Genomic DNA, 18953 nt, shown 5'->3' on the forward strand with positions numbered 1-18953 from the left:
AGCAAAGGTGTGTCTCAGTTGGAGGTGTTAGCTTACGGAAAAATTCTAAACTGACTTGAAAAGGTGTGAATCAATTGCTGTGTTAAAAAAGAGGATTAAAAACCAGGTACTAGAAAATTATATATTATATATATATGATTTAAACATGTGTATATAGGTGAAATTGCAGAAATGTTTGAACATTTGGATGTGTTAGATTGAGTGAAACAAAATGATATGTCTGTATCTGTACGTGGGTATAATGATTTATAAATATGTCTCAGGGTGTAGTATGCATATATATGCATGTGTGTGCACTGCAGTTAACTTCAAACCAAATGAACTTTTTTAAGAGGATCAAAAAAAATAGTGTGCGACCATGTTAATGTTAATAAACCTCTTTTGATAAGCTATAATAATATCCTGGTTACAGACCATTCAACTAGGTGATTCATGGTCACCATGACTGACAGAGACAAAGGCTAGTTTTGTCATCAAATGATATTGATCCTGGTTTTTAAAGTAGAATTGCAAGATATTCTTGCTTTAATTAATACTATAACTGTATCCTGGTATTGGATAATGTAGCCCTATGGGGAGCACAAGCCAGTGCAAACTGTAGGCCGGTCCCAAGCACGGATAAATGCAGAGGGTTGTGTCAGGAAGGGCATCCTGCTTGAAACTGTGCCAAACAAATATGAGCATTTATCCAAAGAATTCCATGCCGGATCGGTCGTGGCCCAGGTAAACAACGTCCGCCACAGATGCTGTTAACCTGCAGGGAAATTCAGCTACTGTGGGTCCAAGACGAAGGAGAGGTGGAAAGCAGGTTCTTAGGCAGAAAGAGAATAGGAAAGCACAGAGCCAAGAACTGAATGTGGGGACTTTGAATGTTGGGACTTTGACAGGAAACACTCAGGTTGGTTGACATTAGGAGAAAGGTTGATATATTTGTATGTCCAGGAGAGCAGGTGAAAAGGCAGTAAGTTTAGGGGCAGCGTTCAAATAATTTTACCATGGTGTAGATGGGAAGAGAAATGGGGTAGGGGTTATTTTAAAAGAAGAGTTTAGCTAAGAATGTCTTGGAGGTGAAAAGAGTCTCAGTTCGAGTGATGAGGCTGAAACTTGAAATTGACGGTGTTATGTATAATGTGATAATTGGCTATACCCTACAGGTAGGATTTGACTTAGCCTCGAGGTGAAAGAGAAATTCTGTAAGGAGCTAGATGAAGTAGTTCTGAGCATCCCAGACAGAGAGAGAGTTGTGATTTGTGCAGATTGTAATGGACATGTTTGGTGAAGGAAACTGGGGTGATGCAGAAGTGATGGGTAAGTTTGGCATCCAGGAAAGGAACTTGGAAGGACAGATGGAGGTAGACTTTCCAAAAAGGATGGAAATGGACGTAGTGAACACTTACTTCCAGAAGAGGCAGGAACATAGGGTGACCAACAACAGCGGAGGTCAAAGCACGCAGGTGGATTACATCTTGAGCAAACAATGTAATCTGAAGGAGGTTATTGACTGTAAGGTAGTGGTAGGCGAGAGTATGGCCAGACAGCATAGGATGTTGGTGTGTAAGATGACTCTGGTGGTGGGGAGGAAGATTAGGAAGACAAAGGCAGAGCAGAGAACCATGTGGTGGAAGCTGAGACAGGACGAGTGTTTTGCAGCTTTTCGGGAAGAGGTGAGACAGGCTCTCGGTGGACAGGAGGAGCTTCCAGAAGACTGGACCACTAGAGCCAAGGTGATCAGAGTGACAGGCAGGAGAGTACTTTGTGTAGAGGGGAGAAGGAGACCTGGTGGTGGAACCTCAAAGCACAGGAAATCATACAGGGGAAAAGGTTAGCTCAGGAGAAGTGGGAGACAGAGGACCGAGGAGAGGAGAAAGGAATACATGGAGATGCGATGTAGGGCAAAGGTAGAGGTGGCAAAGGCCAAACAAGAGGCATATGATAACATGTATGCTAGGTTGGACACTAAAGAAGGAGAAAAGGATCTATACAGATTGGCCAGACTGGGGGATAGAGATGGGAAGGATGTGCAACAGGTTAGGGTGATTAAGGATAGAGATGGAAATGTGTTGACTGGTGCCAGTACTTTGCTGGATAGATGGAAAGAATATTTTGAGGAGTTGATGGATGAGGAAAATAAGAGAGAAGGAAGAGTAGAAGAGGCAAGTGTGGTGGACCAGGAAGTGGAAAAGATTAGTAAGGGGGAAGTTAGAAAGACATTAAAGAGGGTGAAAAATGGAAAGGGACTTGGTGCTGATGACATACTGGTGGAGGTATTGAAGCATCTCAGAGAGGTGGCTGTGGAGTTTTTGACCAGCTTGTTCAACAGAATTATAGCGGGTGAAAAAATGCCTGAAGAATGGAGGAAATGTGTGCTGGTGCCCATTTTTAAGAACAAGGGTGATGTACAGAGCTGTGGAAACTATGGAGGAATAAAGTTGTGAAATAACAATTAAGTTATGGGAAAGTAGTGGAGGCAAGAGTAAGGATGGAAGTGTGTATTTGCAAGCAACAGTACGGTTTGCTGCCTAGAAAGAGTAACACAAATGCATTATTTGCCTTGAGGGTGTTGATGGAGAAGTACAGAGAAGGTCAGAAGGAGCTAGATTGTGTCTTTGCAAATCTCGAGAAAGTGTATGACAGAGTACCCAGAGGGGAACTGTGGTACTGCATGCGGAAGTCTGGAGTATGTTAGAATAATACAGTATGGAGTATGTTAGAATAATACAGGACATGTATGAGAGAGCAGTGGTCAGGTGTTCTGTAGGTGTGATAGAGGAATTTAAGTTGGAGGCGGGACTGCATCAGGGATCAGCCCTCAGCCCCTTCCTGTTTGCAGTGGTGATGGACAGGCTGACAGATGAGCTTAGACTGGAATCCCAGTGGACCATGATGTTCGCAAATGACATTGTGATCTGCAGTGAAAGCAGGGAACAGGTGGGGGAACAGTTAGAAAGGTAGAAGGATGTACTGGAAAGGAGAGGAATGAAGATTAGCCAAAGACAGAACATATTTGCATGAATGAGAGGGGTGGAGGGACTTTACTTAGGGTCAACAGTCCAGATCAATGGAGAGGGTGGTAAGGAAATGAAGAAACAGGTCCAAGAACGTTGGAACGGCTGGAGGAAGGTGTCAGGTGTGTTATTTGACAGAAGAGTCTCTGCTAGGATGAAGAGCAAAGTTTGACAGTGGTGAGGCCAGCCATTATGTAGGGTTTAGAGAATGCGGCACTGAAGAGACAACATGGAGCAGAGCTGGAGGTGGCGGAAATTAAGATGTTGAGGTTCTCTCTACGCGTGACCAGGTTGGATAGGATGAGAAATGAGCTCATCAAAGGGACAGCCAAGGTTAGATGTTTTGCAGACAAAGTTAGAGAGAGCAGACTTCGATGGTTGGGACAAGTCCGGACGAGAGAGAGTGAGTATATTGTTAGAAGGGTGATGAGGATATAGCTGCCAGGCAAGAGAGCTAGAGGAAGGCCAAAGAGAAGGTTGGTAGATGTAGTGAGGGAAGACATGAGGGAAGTTGATGTTAGAGAGGAGGATGCACGAGATAAGTTTACATGAAAAATTATGTCATGCTGTGACGACCACTAACGGGACAAGCCGAAAGGAAGAGAAGAAGATGATGCTGGTATTTGGATTTGTTTCAATAACATTCAACTAAATATTTTGTTTACTGTACATTGGCTGGGATGACTGGGATTCCCTGCTTAGCTTATTATCTTCTGTCTCCTCCCTTTTCAGGAAAGCAGCCAAATGAGTTTTACCCGGACTGTGGGCTGCAAAGCTTTCAAAGCTGGCAAGCTTCCACCATGTGTGTCATCCCATCTTATTTGTCATAACATTGAGGCAGTTCTTGACAGGTTGGGGGCATGTTTGGCACATATAACTTCCCAATCTTCCGTCTGTGATGACAGATCATAAATAATATATAACATCAGAAGATGTCTTTTCAAAAGAATGATTTGTGATGTCCTGATTTTCCCGCCACTGTGGGCCACTATAAGAAGTTGTAAGCACACATACAGTAACTGATCATTGATCAGTATATTGATCAGTATTGCCACATTTTACGTCACTGCAAGATCTGTAACCTAATTGTTCAAGACAGACCACCACTGACCAAGCTGTGCAGTTTGAGCCAGTACAATGTATAAAATAAGTACCGACACAAAAATATTCATTCTCTGAGGGAAATTGTACACCTTTCAAAAAGAAGCAAATACTGTAATTTGCTACCATCCATGTTCCCAAACAAACCATGATGCATCAAGTTCATTTTGACGCACAATAACACTTCTCAGGGCATTGAATCTATCGCAACTGGACTGTTCTGGTTGTCTTCGAAGATGTTTTGGCTCTCAACCGAGCAGGCTTCAGTTCATGCAACAAGAATTCGTGGTTTGGGGCGTGCCTCCAACTACGAGCATTAATAGTTGAGTTTTTCCACACCAACTCAGGGTGGTTTTCTCCAAACTAAGCCTTGTTGCATTAACTGATGAAGCCTGCTCGCATGAAAGAAATATTTAACTCAACCAGAACAGTCCATTTGCAATCTATTCAATGCCTTGAGAAAAAAACTACCTGAATGAATGACAATATTCACAGCCACAATAACACTTGTACTAACAGACGATCCATCCATTTTCCGTACCGCTAATACTCACTCGGGTCCCGGGCATGCGGGAGCCTATCCCAGCTGACTCTGGGTGAGAGGCGGGGTACACCCTGAACTGGTTGCCAGCCAATCGCAGGGCATACATAAACAATCAGTCACATTCACATCTATAGGCAATTTTAAAGTCTTCAATCAACCTACTGTACCATGCATGTTTTGGGGATATGGGAGGAAACCGAAGTACCCGGAGAATCAGCGCAGACAAGGGGACAACATGCAAACTCCACACATGGGAGGCTGGATTTGAACCCGGGTCCTCAGAACTGTGAGACAGATGTGGTAACTGCTCATCAATATTTATTTTAGAAAAGGACATTTTGGTCGCAAGTTCCAGGAATCTCTTCTTTAAAGAAAAGGTGTGCAAGGTTTCTACTTTACTTTATTGCAGGAATTATGTTTGCGCACCTGTTACTCTTAGCGTGTGAACACACAAGAGCTGTGTGATGGGCTGGAAGGCCAACCTCTCTTGGGACGGGCTGCAGATTGCTCAGGGCTATTGGCTCACTACCAAGTCAATTATTTCCTGTCCTATGAGATCCTTATCAAGAGTGCCAATAATAAGTTAAATCCCAGCTACTTTAGGTGGTTGAGAGAGATAGAAGGGAAGCGGAGATGTGTGTGTGTGTGTGTGTGTGTGTGGGTGTGTGTGTGTGGGGGGGGGGGGTACTTTACCTACATTATGTGTGTGAGCTGCAAAGGTGAAATCTGTTTTATTATGTGTACTGGAATGTCTTTTTCATTTAAAATGTAGTGGCTAAAGTGATCTTTCTGGATCATCAAGTAATTATACCTTGCTACATTCTTACATTACGAGAGGAACATTGAGCACTCATAAGCATCACCTCATCACAGAGAACCTTTACATTTTTGTCTTCGTGGTGGATACCACAGACACAGACATAATGAGTAAATGGGGATGTCCACTCAATATTTTTTAACATTTAGGGCTCTATTTTTGTAGACAGCGCATCTGCGGCGGTCCGCAAATGCTGGGGGATCATGATTTTCGTGCAAGTGAAAGGCTCGCTGCGGGTGTTTGCCAAATTGGCAGATCAGTTTGCGCCAAGCTCGGCGTTCCGGCGCATCAGAGGGCGTGTCCTTTGACATGCGCCAAGGGGAGTGACAACTTTTTGGCAGAAAGTCGATCTAAGTTTACACCTCCTCAGACTTCATCTAGCTCCTTGCGCAAGGTAAACCGTTGATCTAAGTTTACACCTGCTCAGACTTCGTCTAGCTCCTTGCGCAAGGTAAACCGCTGATCTAACTCGATTTTGGTGAATTTAATCGGGGCAGGGACGCACAGATACTGAGGTCCGCAGATGTATTTAAATCGTCATTGATTATCACCAGGTCATTCTATATTTAATAAGTGTACCTGTTCACATTATCTGTTGCCATAGAGCACTGACAATTCTCAACTCACACATGGATTGCTGCAACTACGCATCGTCAATGTGAAACATTGCAGTAAAACTCCCATTATTTATTTGTAGCATTTCATTTTATTATTTATTACATTTTATGAATTCATCTCAACCAGTTCAGGGTGTACCCCGCCTCCTGCCCGATGACAGCTGGGATAGGCTCCAGCACGCCCGCGGCCCTAGTGAGGAGAAGCGGCTCAGAAAATGGATGGATGGATGGATGAATTCATCTGCGGCGGCACGGTGGGCGACTGGATAGCACATCTGGCTCACAGTTCTGAGGACCCGGGTTCAAATCCGGCCTCGCCTGTGTGGAGTCTGCATGTTCCCCCTGTGCCTTCGTGGGTTTGACATGCATGGTAGGTTAATTGCCCATAGGTGTGAACGTGTTTGCGAATGGTTGTTTGTCTATATGAGCCCTGCGATTGGCTGGCGACCAGTTCAATGTGTACCCTGCCTCTCGCCCAGAGTTAGCTGGGATAGGCTCCAGCACGCCCGCGACCCTAGTAAGGGGAAACAGTACGGAAAATGGATGGATGCAATTCATCCGTTTGGGTGGAACTAAGTATGAGTATAACTGTCCATTTAACAGCTTATCAACTCTCACCCATCTACATTTTCTCCTCCCATAAATCATCCATCCGTTCTGTTGCTTGTACCTGGTAAGCAGACAACAGTCATGAAGCAAGGTTTCCTCCACATAAACACCTCGGTCCTCTTGTGTGGCCAGAGTGTGGCCATTGTGATGCCACTGCAGCTCAACTGAAGGATCCAAGTAAGTGACAGTGCATTGAAGGGGCAGACGGTCTCCCTGGAAAACCAGCTGCCTCTGGGAAGGAATCAAATGAAACAGGGGCATCTCCAGAGCTCCATCTAGGAAATGAAGAGTGGATAAAACACCAAGGTCAGCATATCAAGCATCCCTTCCCCCACAGCTGACGCATTAAGGTAGTGCATGAGCTCAAGGGTTAAATTTGCCATTCTTGTGATGAAATGAAAATAAGACCTGTTCTGGACATTTCTTCCTGTCTTGTCCGTGGACTTAACATCTACAAATCCGGCATCACAAGCACAATTCTAATACATTCTTGTTCCATACATCCATACACTAAGGCACCATGCCCACATAGTAATATTGTACACAAACACATTCTGTCAAGGTCACACTCATCCCCCGTCATGACCATGTTGCTGCTGTTGCTGCGTGAGATGAAGAGCAGCTGATAAAGGAGAACAGCCTTGAGCACTCCTCTACCCTCTCCTTGACTTCCTGCATCTACATCACAATGAAAGGCCATCACAATGCCAGTTATTAGAATATTTACAGTACCTTGGAAGCATATGGGTTTTTTTTTATTATTATTTTTGTGGCAGCATGTATCATTATGATAAGGATTAGAACAAGTGATGCAACAAAACTTCAGCGGTCAAAATGTTTCAGACAGAAATTGCCCGAAAGGTTTCAGACCAAAAAACTTTTGTCACTGAAATAAAACAGCTGAGATAACATGTTTATTGTTGCAAACTCCTAGCTTTGCCAAGGCCAGCACATGAGCTTGTACACTACATAGTTAAGAAGTATTTGCTATGAACAAGCAATGCCCATTTGGCTTGACTAGCTAAATGGTTGAATTGACTGAGACATCAGTATTTTACACAGTTTGACATACTCGTGCACCATAAATCATAAATGTGACAGTTAAATAAGGCACACATTCAATTAGTGGTAACATAAACACACATTAACAACAAAAATTAACGTCTTTATTATGGCAATAATTCTAATTTGCCTGTCGCAATGAATTGTGGGAACCGTGTGGCTTTATCGTCATTATGCTAGCGGCTAGTCCAAACTGCAGCGTCCCTATTGTTGCCCAACCTTGCTGCTATCTGCTGTGCAGCGACTGAAGTGGAATACTTGTTGCATGCTGTGTATTAGCACCGCCCCAGCTAACCTACAAGCTACAAATATTGTGGCTAAATATACTGCGGAGCCGCGGAGACGAAAGTGGCTAAATACGATGCAGAGCTGGGGAGACGAACGTGCACATCCGTTTTCAACACAGCATAAGTCACTAATCATCGCCTCCTTGACAGCGAATAAACTACATTTTGAGAACTTTGAGAAGACCGGAGACAGCCGGCAGGAAGCCAGTTCCTAAGCTATCGTAACATGAAGTCGGAATACAGCAAAATAAGTGATTGGGTGGTACAGTACACTTGTCACATAGGTCTGGCTGGAACCGCTTTATCGCGAAGAGTAGCCAACTTTGAAGCGCAAAACATTGGGCAAATTAGTATGTGTATATAGAGGAAAACACTGAAATATACGATAACGCTAGACAGCTCCATAAAAAAGGGACCAGAAACCGGAAATGAATTAATACATCACCGCTGTTACGTCACTTGAGAAAATGGGCCAATAAATGTAAAACTACAATAATATAATAAATATTTAGAGTATAAGATAACCCTTAACAGGCCCACAATGGGGAATTTGCGTCATTTCAGCAGCAATAGTGGATACAGGAAACTCAAGAAGAGAGTCATTTGGCTGCAAATGCATCCACTTAGTACAAGGTTGATGCAATCAATAGAAGAAAAATAACATAAATAGAAGCTATAATTTCTTAACAATTACTATTAAAGAGTAATGATTATGTTGTGAAACATCAGTCTGCAGAATTATTTTTAATCCTACTACAGCAATAACTGTCTGTTCTTGACATAATTTAAAAAATATGGAAGACAAATTGTTCTGTAAGTGAATTTCTATAGGTTGGCAGCTCTGCAGTCATAGCTATAAAAGCAATTTTACTAATGATTGGCATAGTTTTAAAATAATAATTGTCGGGCTTGATTTATTTTCATATTTTCATGAATTGCAAATTGCATTGTGTTGCATTTTTGCATGAAGAGCGCTTACAAATTCAGTTTGATTGATAACTTTTGGTGTTTTGGCTTGCGGTTTTCGGCCGTGGGCTCCCCAGTTTCGGTTTTCAGTTTTGGTCAAGAATTTTCATTTCGGTGCATCACTTATTAGAAGTCATGGGGAGTGTTAAGCTGTTTACTGGCATGTGTCTGATTTTTCCAAAACTCCTCCAGAATGTGGACATGCAGCACATATTGTATGCATGATATTGAACTCATGTAGAAGTGGCTGCGTTATGAGACCACTGATTGTCCATTTTTATTTAGGAACCAGGATTAGCCTCAAGCCTTGCCAGTAAATTGTACCACCTTGGGAATTATTTCAGAGGGTGTTCAATACAAGGCTCGTCATTTCTTTGGACATAATCCAAAGAGCATTACAATCTTTGCCTCCACTCGTATGCAATCAATTTTGGATGTTGCTGGCATTAGACAGACAATTTGAAGTCCATCCATCCATCCATTTTCCGAGCTGCTTCTCCTCACTAGGGTCGCGGGCATGCTGGAGCCTATCCCAGCTATCATCGGGCAGGAGGCGGGTACACCCTGAACTGGTAGCCAGTCAATCGCAAGGCACATACAAACAAACAACCAGTCGCACTCACATTCACACCTACGGGCAATTTAGAGTTGTCAATTAACCAACCACGCATGTTTTTGGGATGTGGGAGGAAACCGGAGTGCCCGGAGAAAACCCCCGCAGGCACAGGGAAAACATGCAGACTCCACACAGGCGGGTCCGGGGATTGAACCCCGGTCCTCAGAACTGTGAGGCAGACGCTCTAACTAGTCGTCCACCGTGCCGCCACAATTTGAAGTATGATTGAAAAAAGTTTTCCATACCTCCAATCACTAGTTTAAAAGAGAGATACAGTATAGAAGGATTCATGTCATCACCTATGCAGCAATATTTAGCAAAAATGTTTGGCTATCGTAGAACCATAGTACAGTATATCGGCAACAGTATTGGGACATTGTTATATAAGTGTGATGGAATTTATGGCTATCGTACCGGCCGCAAGTCCGATGACACGACCACAAAGTCGATCATCGAACTGCGACCTAGGGTGACCTGGTGCCAAGTGCACGTGTGGACACCCTTATGCTTGAACATGGTGTTTGTTATGGACAATCCGTGATGAGCACAGAAGTCCAATAACAGAACACCGCTCGGGTTCTGATCCCAATCACGCCCTTCCAGGGTCTCACTGTCATCGCCCACGTGAGCATTGACGTCCCCCAGCAGAACGATGGAGTCCCCAGCAGGAGCGCTCTCCAGCACCCCCTCCAAGCACTCCAAAAAGGGTGGGTACTCTGAACTGCTGTTTGCTGCATAGGCACAAACAACAGTCAGCCACCCGAAGGCGGAGGGAGGCTACCCTCTCGTCCACCGGGGTGAACCCCAACATACGGCGCCGAGCCGGGGGGCAATAAGTATACCCACACCTGCTCGGCACCTCTGACCGTGGGCAACTCCAGAGTGGAAGAGAGTCCAACCCCTCTCGAGAGGACTGGTACCAAAGCCCAAGCTGTGTGTGGAGGCGAGTCCGACTATATCTAGTCGGAACTTCTCAACCTCACACACCACCTCGGGCTCCTTCCCTGCCAGAGAGGTGACATTCCACGTCCCTAGATCCAGCTTCTGTAGCCGGGGATCAGATCGCCAAGGTCCATGCCTTCGGCTACCGCCCAGCTCGCACTGCACCCGGCCCCAATGGCCCCTCCCACAAGTGGTGACCCCATGGGAGGGGGGACCCACATTACCCTTTCGGGCTGTGCCCGGCCGGGCCCCATGGGTGCAGGCCCGGCCACCAGGCGCTCGCCTTCGAGCCCCACCTCCAGGCCTGGCTCCAGATGGGGGGCCCCGATGACCTGTGTCTGGGCAAGAGAAACCTAGATCCATTTGTTTCTTTCTTCATAGGGGTTTTTGGAGCCGTGCTTTGTCTGGTCCCTCACCGAGCACCTGTTTGCCATGGGTGATCCTACGAGGGGCGTGATGCCCCAGACAACTTAGCTCCTAGGATCACTGGGACACACAAACCCCTCCACCACGATAAGGTGATGGCTTCCAGGAGGGGTCAAGTGTGCACGCCCTCTTATAACTGGCAAATGGCTGTATTCAAAATTAACTTCAACATTCAAACACATTTTAAATGGAAGTCAACACATGACTGCCATCATTTAAAGTGCCTCTGATGAACCCTAAATAGTTAGAATGTTATATGTTTTATGTTGTGTTGTTTTATGTTTCAAAATATTTTATGGTCCAGTGAACTAAGGTTGAATTTTTGCCCATAAGTCCAAAAGGTATGTTTGGCGCAAATACAACTCTGCTCATCACCAATAGAACACCATCCCTATAGTGAAACATAGTGGTGGCAGTGTCATGCTTTGGGGCTGTTTTCTACATCTTGAACTTAGTCAAGGTGGAGTTCCAATGATCAATCAATTGTTCGGTGATCTGAAGAGGGCTGTGCACAATCTGACATTTTTTTTTTTGCAAAGAAGAGCGGGGAAATATTGCCACATCAAAATGTGCCACACTGATAGAACCCTACCCCAAAAGACTGCTGTAATATAAGCAAAATGAGCTGCAACAAAGTATTAGTATTACAGTAGTTTGAGGCCTTGCATATTTAAGCAACCACATTCTTGTATGTTTTTTATTTTTAACTTTTCCCCTTAATAGAGGTGTTCTTTTTTTTTAGTTTGTACAGGTTATACATCATACTAATGGGAGAAAAGTTTTAAAATGATTGATCTTGATCTCGTTTTTTTATATTTAAAAAATGGCATTTGAATGGGGGTGTATAGACTTTTTATATACAGTGCATATGATTCAGCTATCACTTACTGCTGTGCATCAGACTAAATCAATTCCTTATACTTTGTGCTGAGGCTCTCAGCTCAGTGGTGTCAAGAAAGAAAGAAAAAAAAACAGACGGCCATGGCTAGACAAAACAACTGCCTGCCCTGACCTCAACACAGAAATCACCTGACTCTAGAAGGAAGCCACACCCACTGCACGGTTACATCTAAGATATAGAAATATCCATCATAGGTTGATCTCACTCATGCAAGAAACCTAAAAAATATTATTTTCTTAAAAACCACAGAATATGTTTATGAAAAGAAATGTAATACTTTTGTGCCTACGTGAGAGTCGTCATCATTTTTCTAGACAAACATCGCATCCAATTCTGAGTCAAAGCAAGTCAAGTCAATTTATATTTATAGTGGGAATCTCCACCATGGGCGATATGGCTCAGGTGGTAGAGTAGTTATCCCCCAACCCAAAGGTTGTGGGTTCAGTCCTGAGCCCTTGTGACCCTGTAGAAGTGCCCTTGAGTAAGATACTGAACCCCCAGTTGCCTCTGATGCTGTGTCGTCATTAGGTGAATGAGGCGACAGTGTTAAAGCACTTTGAGTACCTTGAAGGTAGAAAAGTGCTTTACAAGTGAAAGCCCATTTAGCATTTACTCTATCTATATACCGAGTTATTTCAAGGAGCTCTGAGTATAACCCATGTAGTCTAGCAGATAAAAACTATCTACAACACATACGGTATGTAAAACTTTTTGCACAAGATAAATCCAGCAGAGAAAGGTTGAAAGAAAGGTTGAGAAAGGCACAATCAGTGTTGTTCAATCCAATTAAATCATCAGTATGTATTTCAAATGTATGTCAGCCTCAACAAAAATTTGATTAGTCACAGTTAATACTTGTTTATTTCACTGTACATAAAAGCATGTTTTGTTTGATTTAACTTGTTCAGATCGTGTGGGAACTGGATAGACTGTATCTGCCCATCCTGTGTCACACTGCATTTCAAACTTGGGAGAGCACTACAAATTACTCTGGGAGAGGCCAACACCAATAGATACGGTGGACGGTTTTGTCATAAGTGACTTAGCATGACCTTTTCTTATCACTGTCTCCAAGTTAGCTCTTTGATCATTCAGATGCTCCAAAATTGTATAGAGATAGATATAGATATAGATGATATGTCAGAATAATTGTAATTTCTGGGATTTCAGATTGCGCATGCGAAATGAATCTATTGGTATATACTCCCCTGAGAACACGCAAAATGAAGTGCGTGGCATTTTTTGCAGGTTTGGCAGACGCAATCCTGGGTGCACCCGATTAGGAAATCAGCTTCCACATCTGTTTACATTAGCAATCAAGTTTGTAGTCATTTTTGCACGCGCAAACCTTAGGTAAATCAGGCCTTCGTTGATGATGATAAAAAAGGTAAGAGATATAAGTCAGACTGCAATCTAATTTTTATCAGGGTATTTGTCGTCATTTGTTCTTTTAAATGCCACAACTGTCTGCTGTCACGCATGATCTCCACCTGTTAGCTACTGGAATTATTTTTCCACACACAAAATGCTTGTTCACTTTTGTCTGTGTGATTCTTAGTCATCCAGGTCATGGTAATCCACAAAAGTTGAGTTGAGGCAACTCAACTCCTTTCGTCTGTTTCAAATAAATAAGAGGAGAACATGTCACCTATCAGTGTATTTCAATGGCATCACGCTTGCATTGACGCTGTTATCAACAGGCCACTTTTGAAACAGCAGATAGACAATGTTAGGACCGTAGGAGTTTGGGCCAACGACAATTTTGGGGGTATCTGATTCTATGCATTTATCCTCTTTATGCAGTGTGACCCACATCCAAATTAGGCTACTTGAAAGCAAAAATATATATATAAAAATCATGATTCTGTTACTTGAACCATGCTGTTTAATCCAGCCTAAAATGAGGAGAAAACACATTTGTATAGTTTTATATTTACAACCATCGGTAAGAGGGTTAATATAATACTAATGTGGCATATGATTAAGATTAGTTTGACACCCCTGCAGTCTATAATGTGAAGCCAATTGAAAATCACTTCTGAATGGCATCTAAAAATATGGCTGGTGTAACAGCACACGCCATCCACAGTATAACAATTGTAAATTGCCTGCTGCTGGGTTAACAAATTGGGTATTGTAAACCGTTGTGCTGTTTAAAGGCAAAAAGTTACAAGCATGGCAAGAGTAACATAACCAGAAAAGTGTTATGGTAATCTGATAATGGATGCTTCCAGGCCTGAAAGAAGTGTGCCTCTTGCTGATACTGGATGTTATCCATGGCTCCTTGACTAGGAACTCAACAGAATTATCCCGTCATTGCTTTGTATTATGAGTGAAAATTAAAAATGCATACAATTAGGAGTACATAAAATGATAGCATAAAGTTTTGTGGCAGGGCAATCTCAGAACAATGCAGCCAGTGTCAATGCATAAGGACTGATTAATGCCCTTCAACGTTTCAGGAAAGTGTATTACATAAGGGATGCATATAATGACTCCTTTTATCAAGCACATACACAAATAAGCCTACAAATAACCAATGATATTGTCATTCCAAAGCAATGTCCCCTGGCGGGAAAGAAGAAGAAAGACGACGAGGATGAATCTTTCATATTAGACATAATTCCCCTGTGGATAGCAGCATGATGCAATGGAGGGGAGACAAAAAGACAGGATTGTTAATCTTTTACCAGATATTTAGGAAAAAAGTAGGATTAAAGAACCGTTATAGTTGTTGTTGCTGCAGCTAAAAACTTGAAGTCAGTAAAGACCTAATTTGTTATGCTTGGAAACACTGTCTGATGCTTAAAGACATCATAGTGAGTCACATTCACACCTATGGGCAATTTAGTCTTCAATTAACCTACCATGCATGTTTTTGGGATGTGGGAGGAAACCAGAGTGCCCGGAGAAACCCACACAGGCACGGGGAGAACATGCAAACTCCAACCAGGCAAGGCCGGATTTGAACCCGGGTCCTCAGAACTGTAAGCCAGATGTGCTAACCAGTCATCCACCATGCCGCCTGTTATGTTATGCAGTTAAATTGAAATTCAAAATGTCATAAAAAAAATCATAAAGTGACAAACACAAACATAACTCTGCCTTATTTTTGCAATTGTACAGTTAGAAGTATTACACCAGTTAGAAGTTAAGTATTACACCAGGGAATCGTAGTACTTGATAAAAATTAGTAACCCCTTCAAGTATTTTCCCTACAAGAAATAAATCGTACAGAGTAGGGCAAATGTCACAAATGTCTTCTTTTTTTTTTTTTAACAAGACTGCCCAAGGGTTTCTCTCTGGAACATTTCCACTAAATCATGGGCTTTGTTAAACAGCTCACAGCAGGTAGAGAGATAACAATGAAGAGGGAAAGCTTATATCAAAATTAATTGAATGAACTTGCGTGTGCTCATTGTTTGAACATTTGAAAATGTAACATTAGTTTAATTAGACTTTTTTTTTTCAAGTGGTGCCTACTGTGCCCTTGTTTTTCTTGATTAATGTTGTCATGTGGAGGGAGGGAAATCTTGCCTTTCCTCCTTCCAGCTCATGTCCTCTACTAGAGGCAATAGAGCCTGAGAATTATATGCACCCTACTTATTCCTTGGATTGCGCTCTTCTGTACATATATCGAAGAGGTTATTCCTAGAATCTGCTGGACCAATTCACCAAGTTTGGTAGCCATAGCCTGGAATGTAACAGAAAGCCTCTCTAGTATGGTAGACCCTGGCCTCTGTCGAGCTTGTGCTTGTGCTATTATTATGACTTGCTCTGTTTTGTCATTGAGACCAGCCATTGGTAGCATTTCTCAATATCAGCCAATTCTTCTTCTTCAATGAGGCAATCACTCAGCAGTTTCTCACTGGGGCCATCTCCCTCATGTATCCTAGGATCTTTGTTGTTTCATCCGGAATTGTGGTTCTGATGTCTGTAAGGCCTTAGCCAACCTCTTTCTGGTTAGTGTACAGGTTGAGGATAAGGGAGTGTACAGTCCCAAGGTTACTGGACATGAAACCGTGAAACCCTCCATGCATTGGGTAAAAATCATGCCCAAGCCTGGCACCATTAAAATCCCCCAATATGAGTACACCCATATAGCTTGAACATCAACATGCATGACATCATACGAGACATCAGCATTAGGAGCAAGACTATACTGTATCTCGCAAGACCTCACTAGATGCCATTTTAGCAAGCATTTTAGTTGGCTTTTCATTGCTTTTTCAAGGAGACTTATTCAAAAAGAAGAACCAGCCTTAACAATACCATGCCCTGAGAATAACATGAAGACACGTGAAGTAAAGTGACCTAAATTCCAAGCAATAGCTGACTCCAGCATGTCACAATAGAGTGTCCAGCCATGCAAGTCAGAGATGATGTGACATTAAGCCAGGAGATGACCGAGCAGATGGCAGAGCAGAAGGAGCAGTGGGTGAAGATTGTCAGGCTGAAGAGACGGTGAAGGCCAAGCAGCGGGGTCAAATAGTAACGTTACCAAGTGGTCTCTATTATTGTTGTCAAAGAGTGTTATGTTATTGTTGCATTTCAGAGTGAATATTTTCTTTTTACACTTGTGAATAATGCTAATAAATATTCGAAACATCAATTCGTATTATTATTCCATCGGAGAGAGTGTTTTATTTATTCAATGTAAGGATATGAATGAAATAATTTTCTACACTCAAGTCATCAAGTATGTCAAAATCCTCCTTAAAACAATTCCTGTAGAATTAATAAAGGTTTCATGATGGCGACAACTGGACTTTGGAACCGACTACTGTAATTTCTTGTGTATAATGTTCCTTTTTCTTCCCCAAAAAATTGTGAAAAGTCAATAGTGTGCATAATACATAGGTATAGGGGGAAATGAAAAAAACTTTCACATTTTATAAATGTATGCCGCCATCTATCCATCCATCCATTTTCTGAGCCGCTTCTCCTCACTAGGGTCGCGGGCGTGCTGGAGCCTATCCCAGCTATTATCGGGCAGGAGGCGGGGTACACCCTGAACTGGTTGCCAGCCAATCGCAGGGCACATACAAACAAACAACATTCGCACTCACATTCACACCTACGGGCAATTTAGAGTCCCCAATTAAAGCTGTACTTTCATTCCAATATCCCACCGCCACCTAGAGGTTATGAAAAAGTTGTACACTTTCATTCTAGTATGCGACTGATGACTGAACAACAACCGTCATTAATTTCTTCATTGTTATATTTTGTTGAATGATAATGCTTTTCTGAAATGCTTGACAGTTTAATTTGAATCCCATTAAAATAAAATTAACTGTGTTTCGCCTGGCCCTTCATGTTTTCTTGAAAGAACAGTAACCATCTTACAAATTCTTCCTGGGTAATCAAACATATGAGCACAACTGTGTGTTTTCTTATTTACTAAATAAAAGTAGGGCTGAGAATTTCAAAATAAGTGCAAGTAAATAAAAAAGAAAGTATTACGTGTTCAAATAAAGTGCTTAAATTCAGAATAATTCTTTGAAAAAATTAACAAAATACAGATAATACTTCACGTTTTGATCATATGGGTAGAAGCAAAATCGTGCATTGTAAAAATGCATTTAACATAGGTTGAAGTGTTTTCCAGAATTTTGAAGTCAACTTTGGGGGTGCGTATTATACATGGGTGCGCATTATACGTGAGACATTAGGGTACATCAATTTCCATAATATGATGGAAAAACAGTTTGAGAGCTGAACAGATTAGAGGTCGACCAGTGTCTCCGTTTCCAGATGTTTCAGAAATCCTGCATAATATCTGTCTAGCTGTACACTGCTCAATCAGAAATGCAGGTGCTTACCACATGTAAGCTGCTGTCCACGGAGATTGCGGAACTCTAGGCCATGGAGATGAGTGGGATATACGCATACCGTGTCGTTGCCAATCCTCACTGAGTTGCTTCGAGCCCACAGGAGAAGCCACTTCAGCTGACAGTCACAGAATAAAGTTTCTGTACTGAAGTGTCTGGTGAGAAACGCAACATGTAGTTACAGCCTGTTTGTCTGAGATTTGTCCAAAAGTAGATCCAGATGTGATAAACAATTTAGGATGGCAGCATCAAAATAGCTTCTTGACAAATGAGCAAATGGGTCTTCCCTCTTGAATAACCAGATTGAAAAAAAAAAATTATTTTTTTTTGTTCAAACGTATTTACTTAAGTATGTGTTATTAACGCCTTGACATCTAAAAAAGATGCACTTTATTTTTATATTTAATTGTTCAGGATATTTTATATAATTAATTGTGGAAAACAGTCTTTTATGTAATCACAATATTGTAACAAAATAATGAAGTAAGAGTTTTTCTTTTTAAATATTCAGAGCTCCTGTGTTTGGAATGAGCAGAATAATGCTGCCCTGAGGAGTTGTTGTCATGTTGGTACTTAAACTCCATAGTAAATTAGATGAGATCAAATCAGCAAAGACTCTGCTGGTTGCAACCAAGTAGTGCATGCCATTTTGCCTCAGTTGCTTCAAAATGTGACAACAATGAATTACACACAATCAATCAATTGATTTGTTCATCTGTGACTGTGCCCATCCTTAATAAAGTCATGTGAATATTTGTTTTTTTAGTGATTTTTTTTTCTGATTCCTCATAAAAGAATATCTGAATTTGTGTCACCAAATGCAAATGGAAATATGATGTTTCCTTACAATACTCTGAGAGACACAAGGTGTGTGAGGAGTCCCACTGTCAAAGTGGAGAAGATATTCCCAGATATATTTCTGCAAACAAAAAAACACAGTTGTCAATCACATAGGTAGAATAGTTATGCTAGTTGCAATATCAATTCCTCCCTCTTTTTCCACTTATATGGGGTCGGATTGCAAGGGTAGCAGCCTAAACATCCCTCACTCCTCCCCAGTCACTTCATTGAGTACTTCGGGTGGGTTGGAGGAGTGCAGAGCCGAGGTGTTCCATGGCCAGCCTGTAGACATAGACCATTGTGTCCCCGGTCTTCCTCGGTGCCTTCTCCTAGTGGGACATGCCCAGAACGCCTCACCAAGGAGCAATCCAGGATGCATTCTAACC

The 18953-nt window shown here is 42.3% G+C and overlaps 1 protein-coding gene across 3 annotated transcripts in view; it reads right to left on the reverse strand.

Annotated features, from left to right (window-relative positions):
- LOC133485514 (adhesion G protein-coupled receptor A3) overlaps positions 1-18953 on the reverse strand; it is a 230774-nt gene that overhangs the window by 154033 nt on the left and 57788 nt on the right. For all 3 annotated transcript variants that reach the window (XM_061789329.1, XM_061789330.1, XM_061789331.1), the window contains 3 exons: positions 18575-18646; positions 17719-17882; positions 6755-6968 (listed from right to left, as the gene is read on the reverse strand). In XM_061789329.1, coding sequence (XP_061645313.1) covers positions 6755-6968; positions 17719-17882; positions 18575-18646 — 450 coding nt within the window. The remainder of the gene's footprint in view (positions 1-6754; positions 6969-17718; positions 17883-18574; positions 18647-18953) is intronic.

Source organism: Phyllopteryx taeniolatus, chromosome 11 (assembly GCF_024500385.1).
Source record: "Phyllopteryx taeniolatus isolate TA_2022b chromosome 11, UOR_Ptae_1.2, whole genome shotgun sequence".
In the NCBI taxonomy this organism is placed as follows: Eukaryota; Metazoa; Chordata; class Actinopteri; order Syngnathiformes; family Syngnathidae; genus Phyllopteryx; species Phyllopteryx taeniolatus.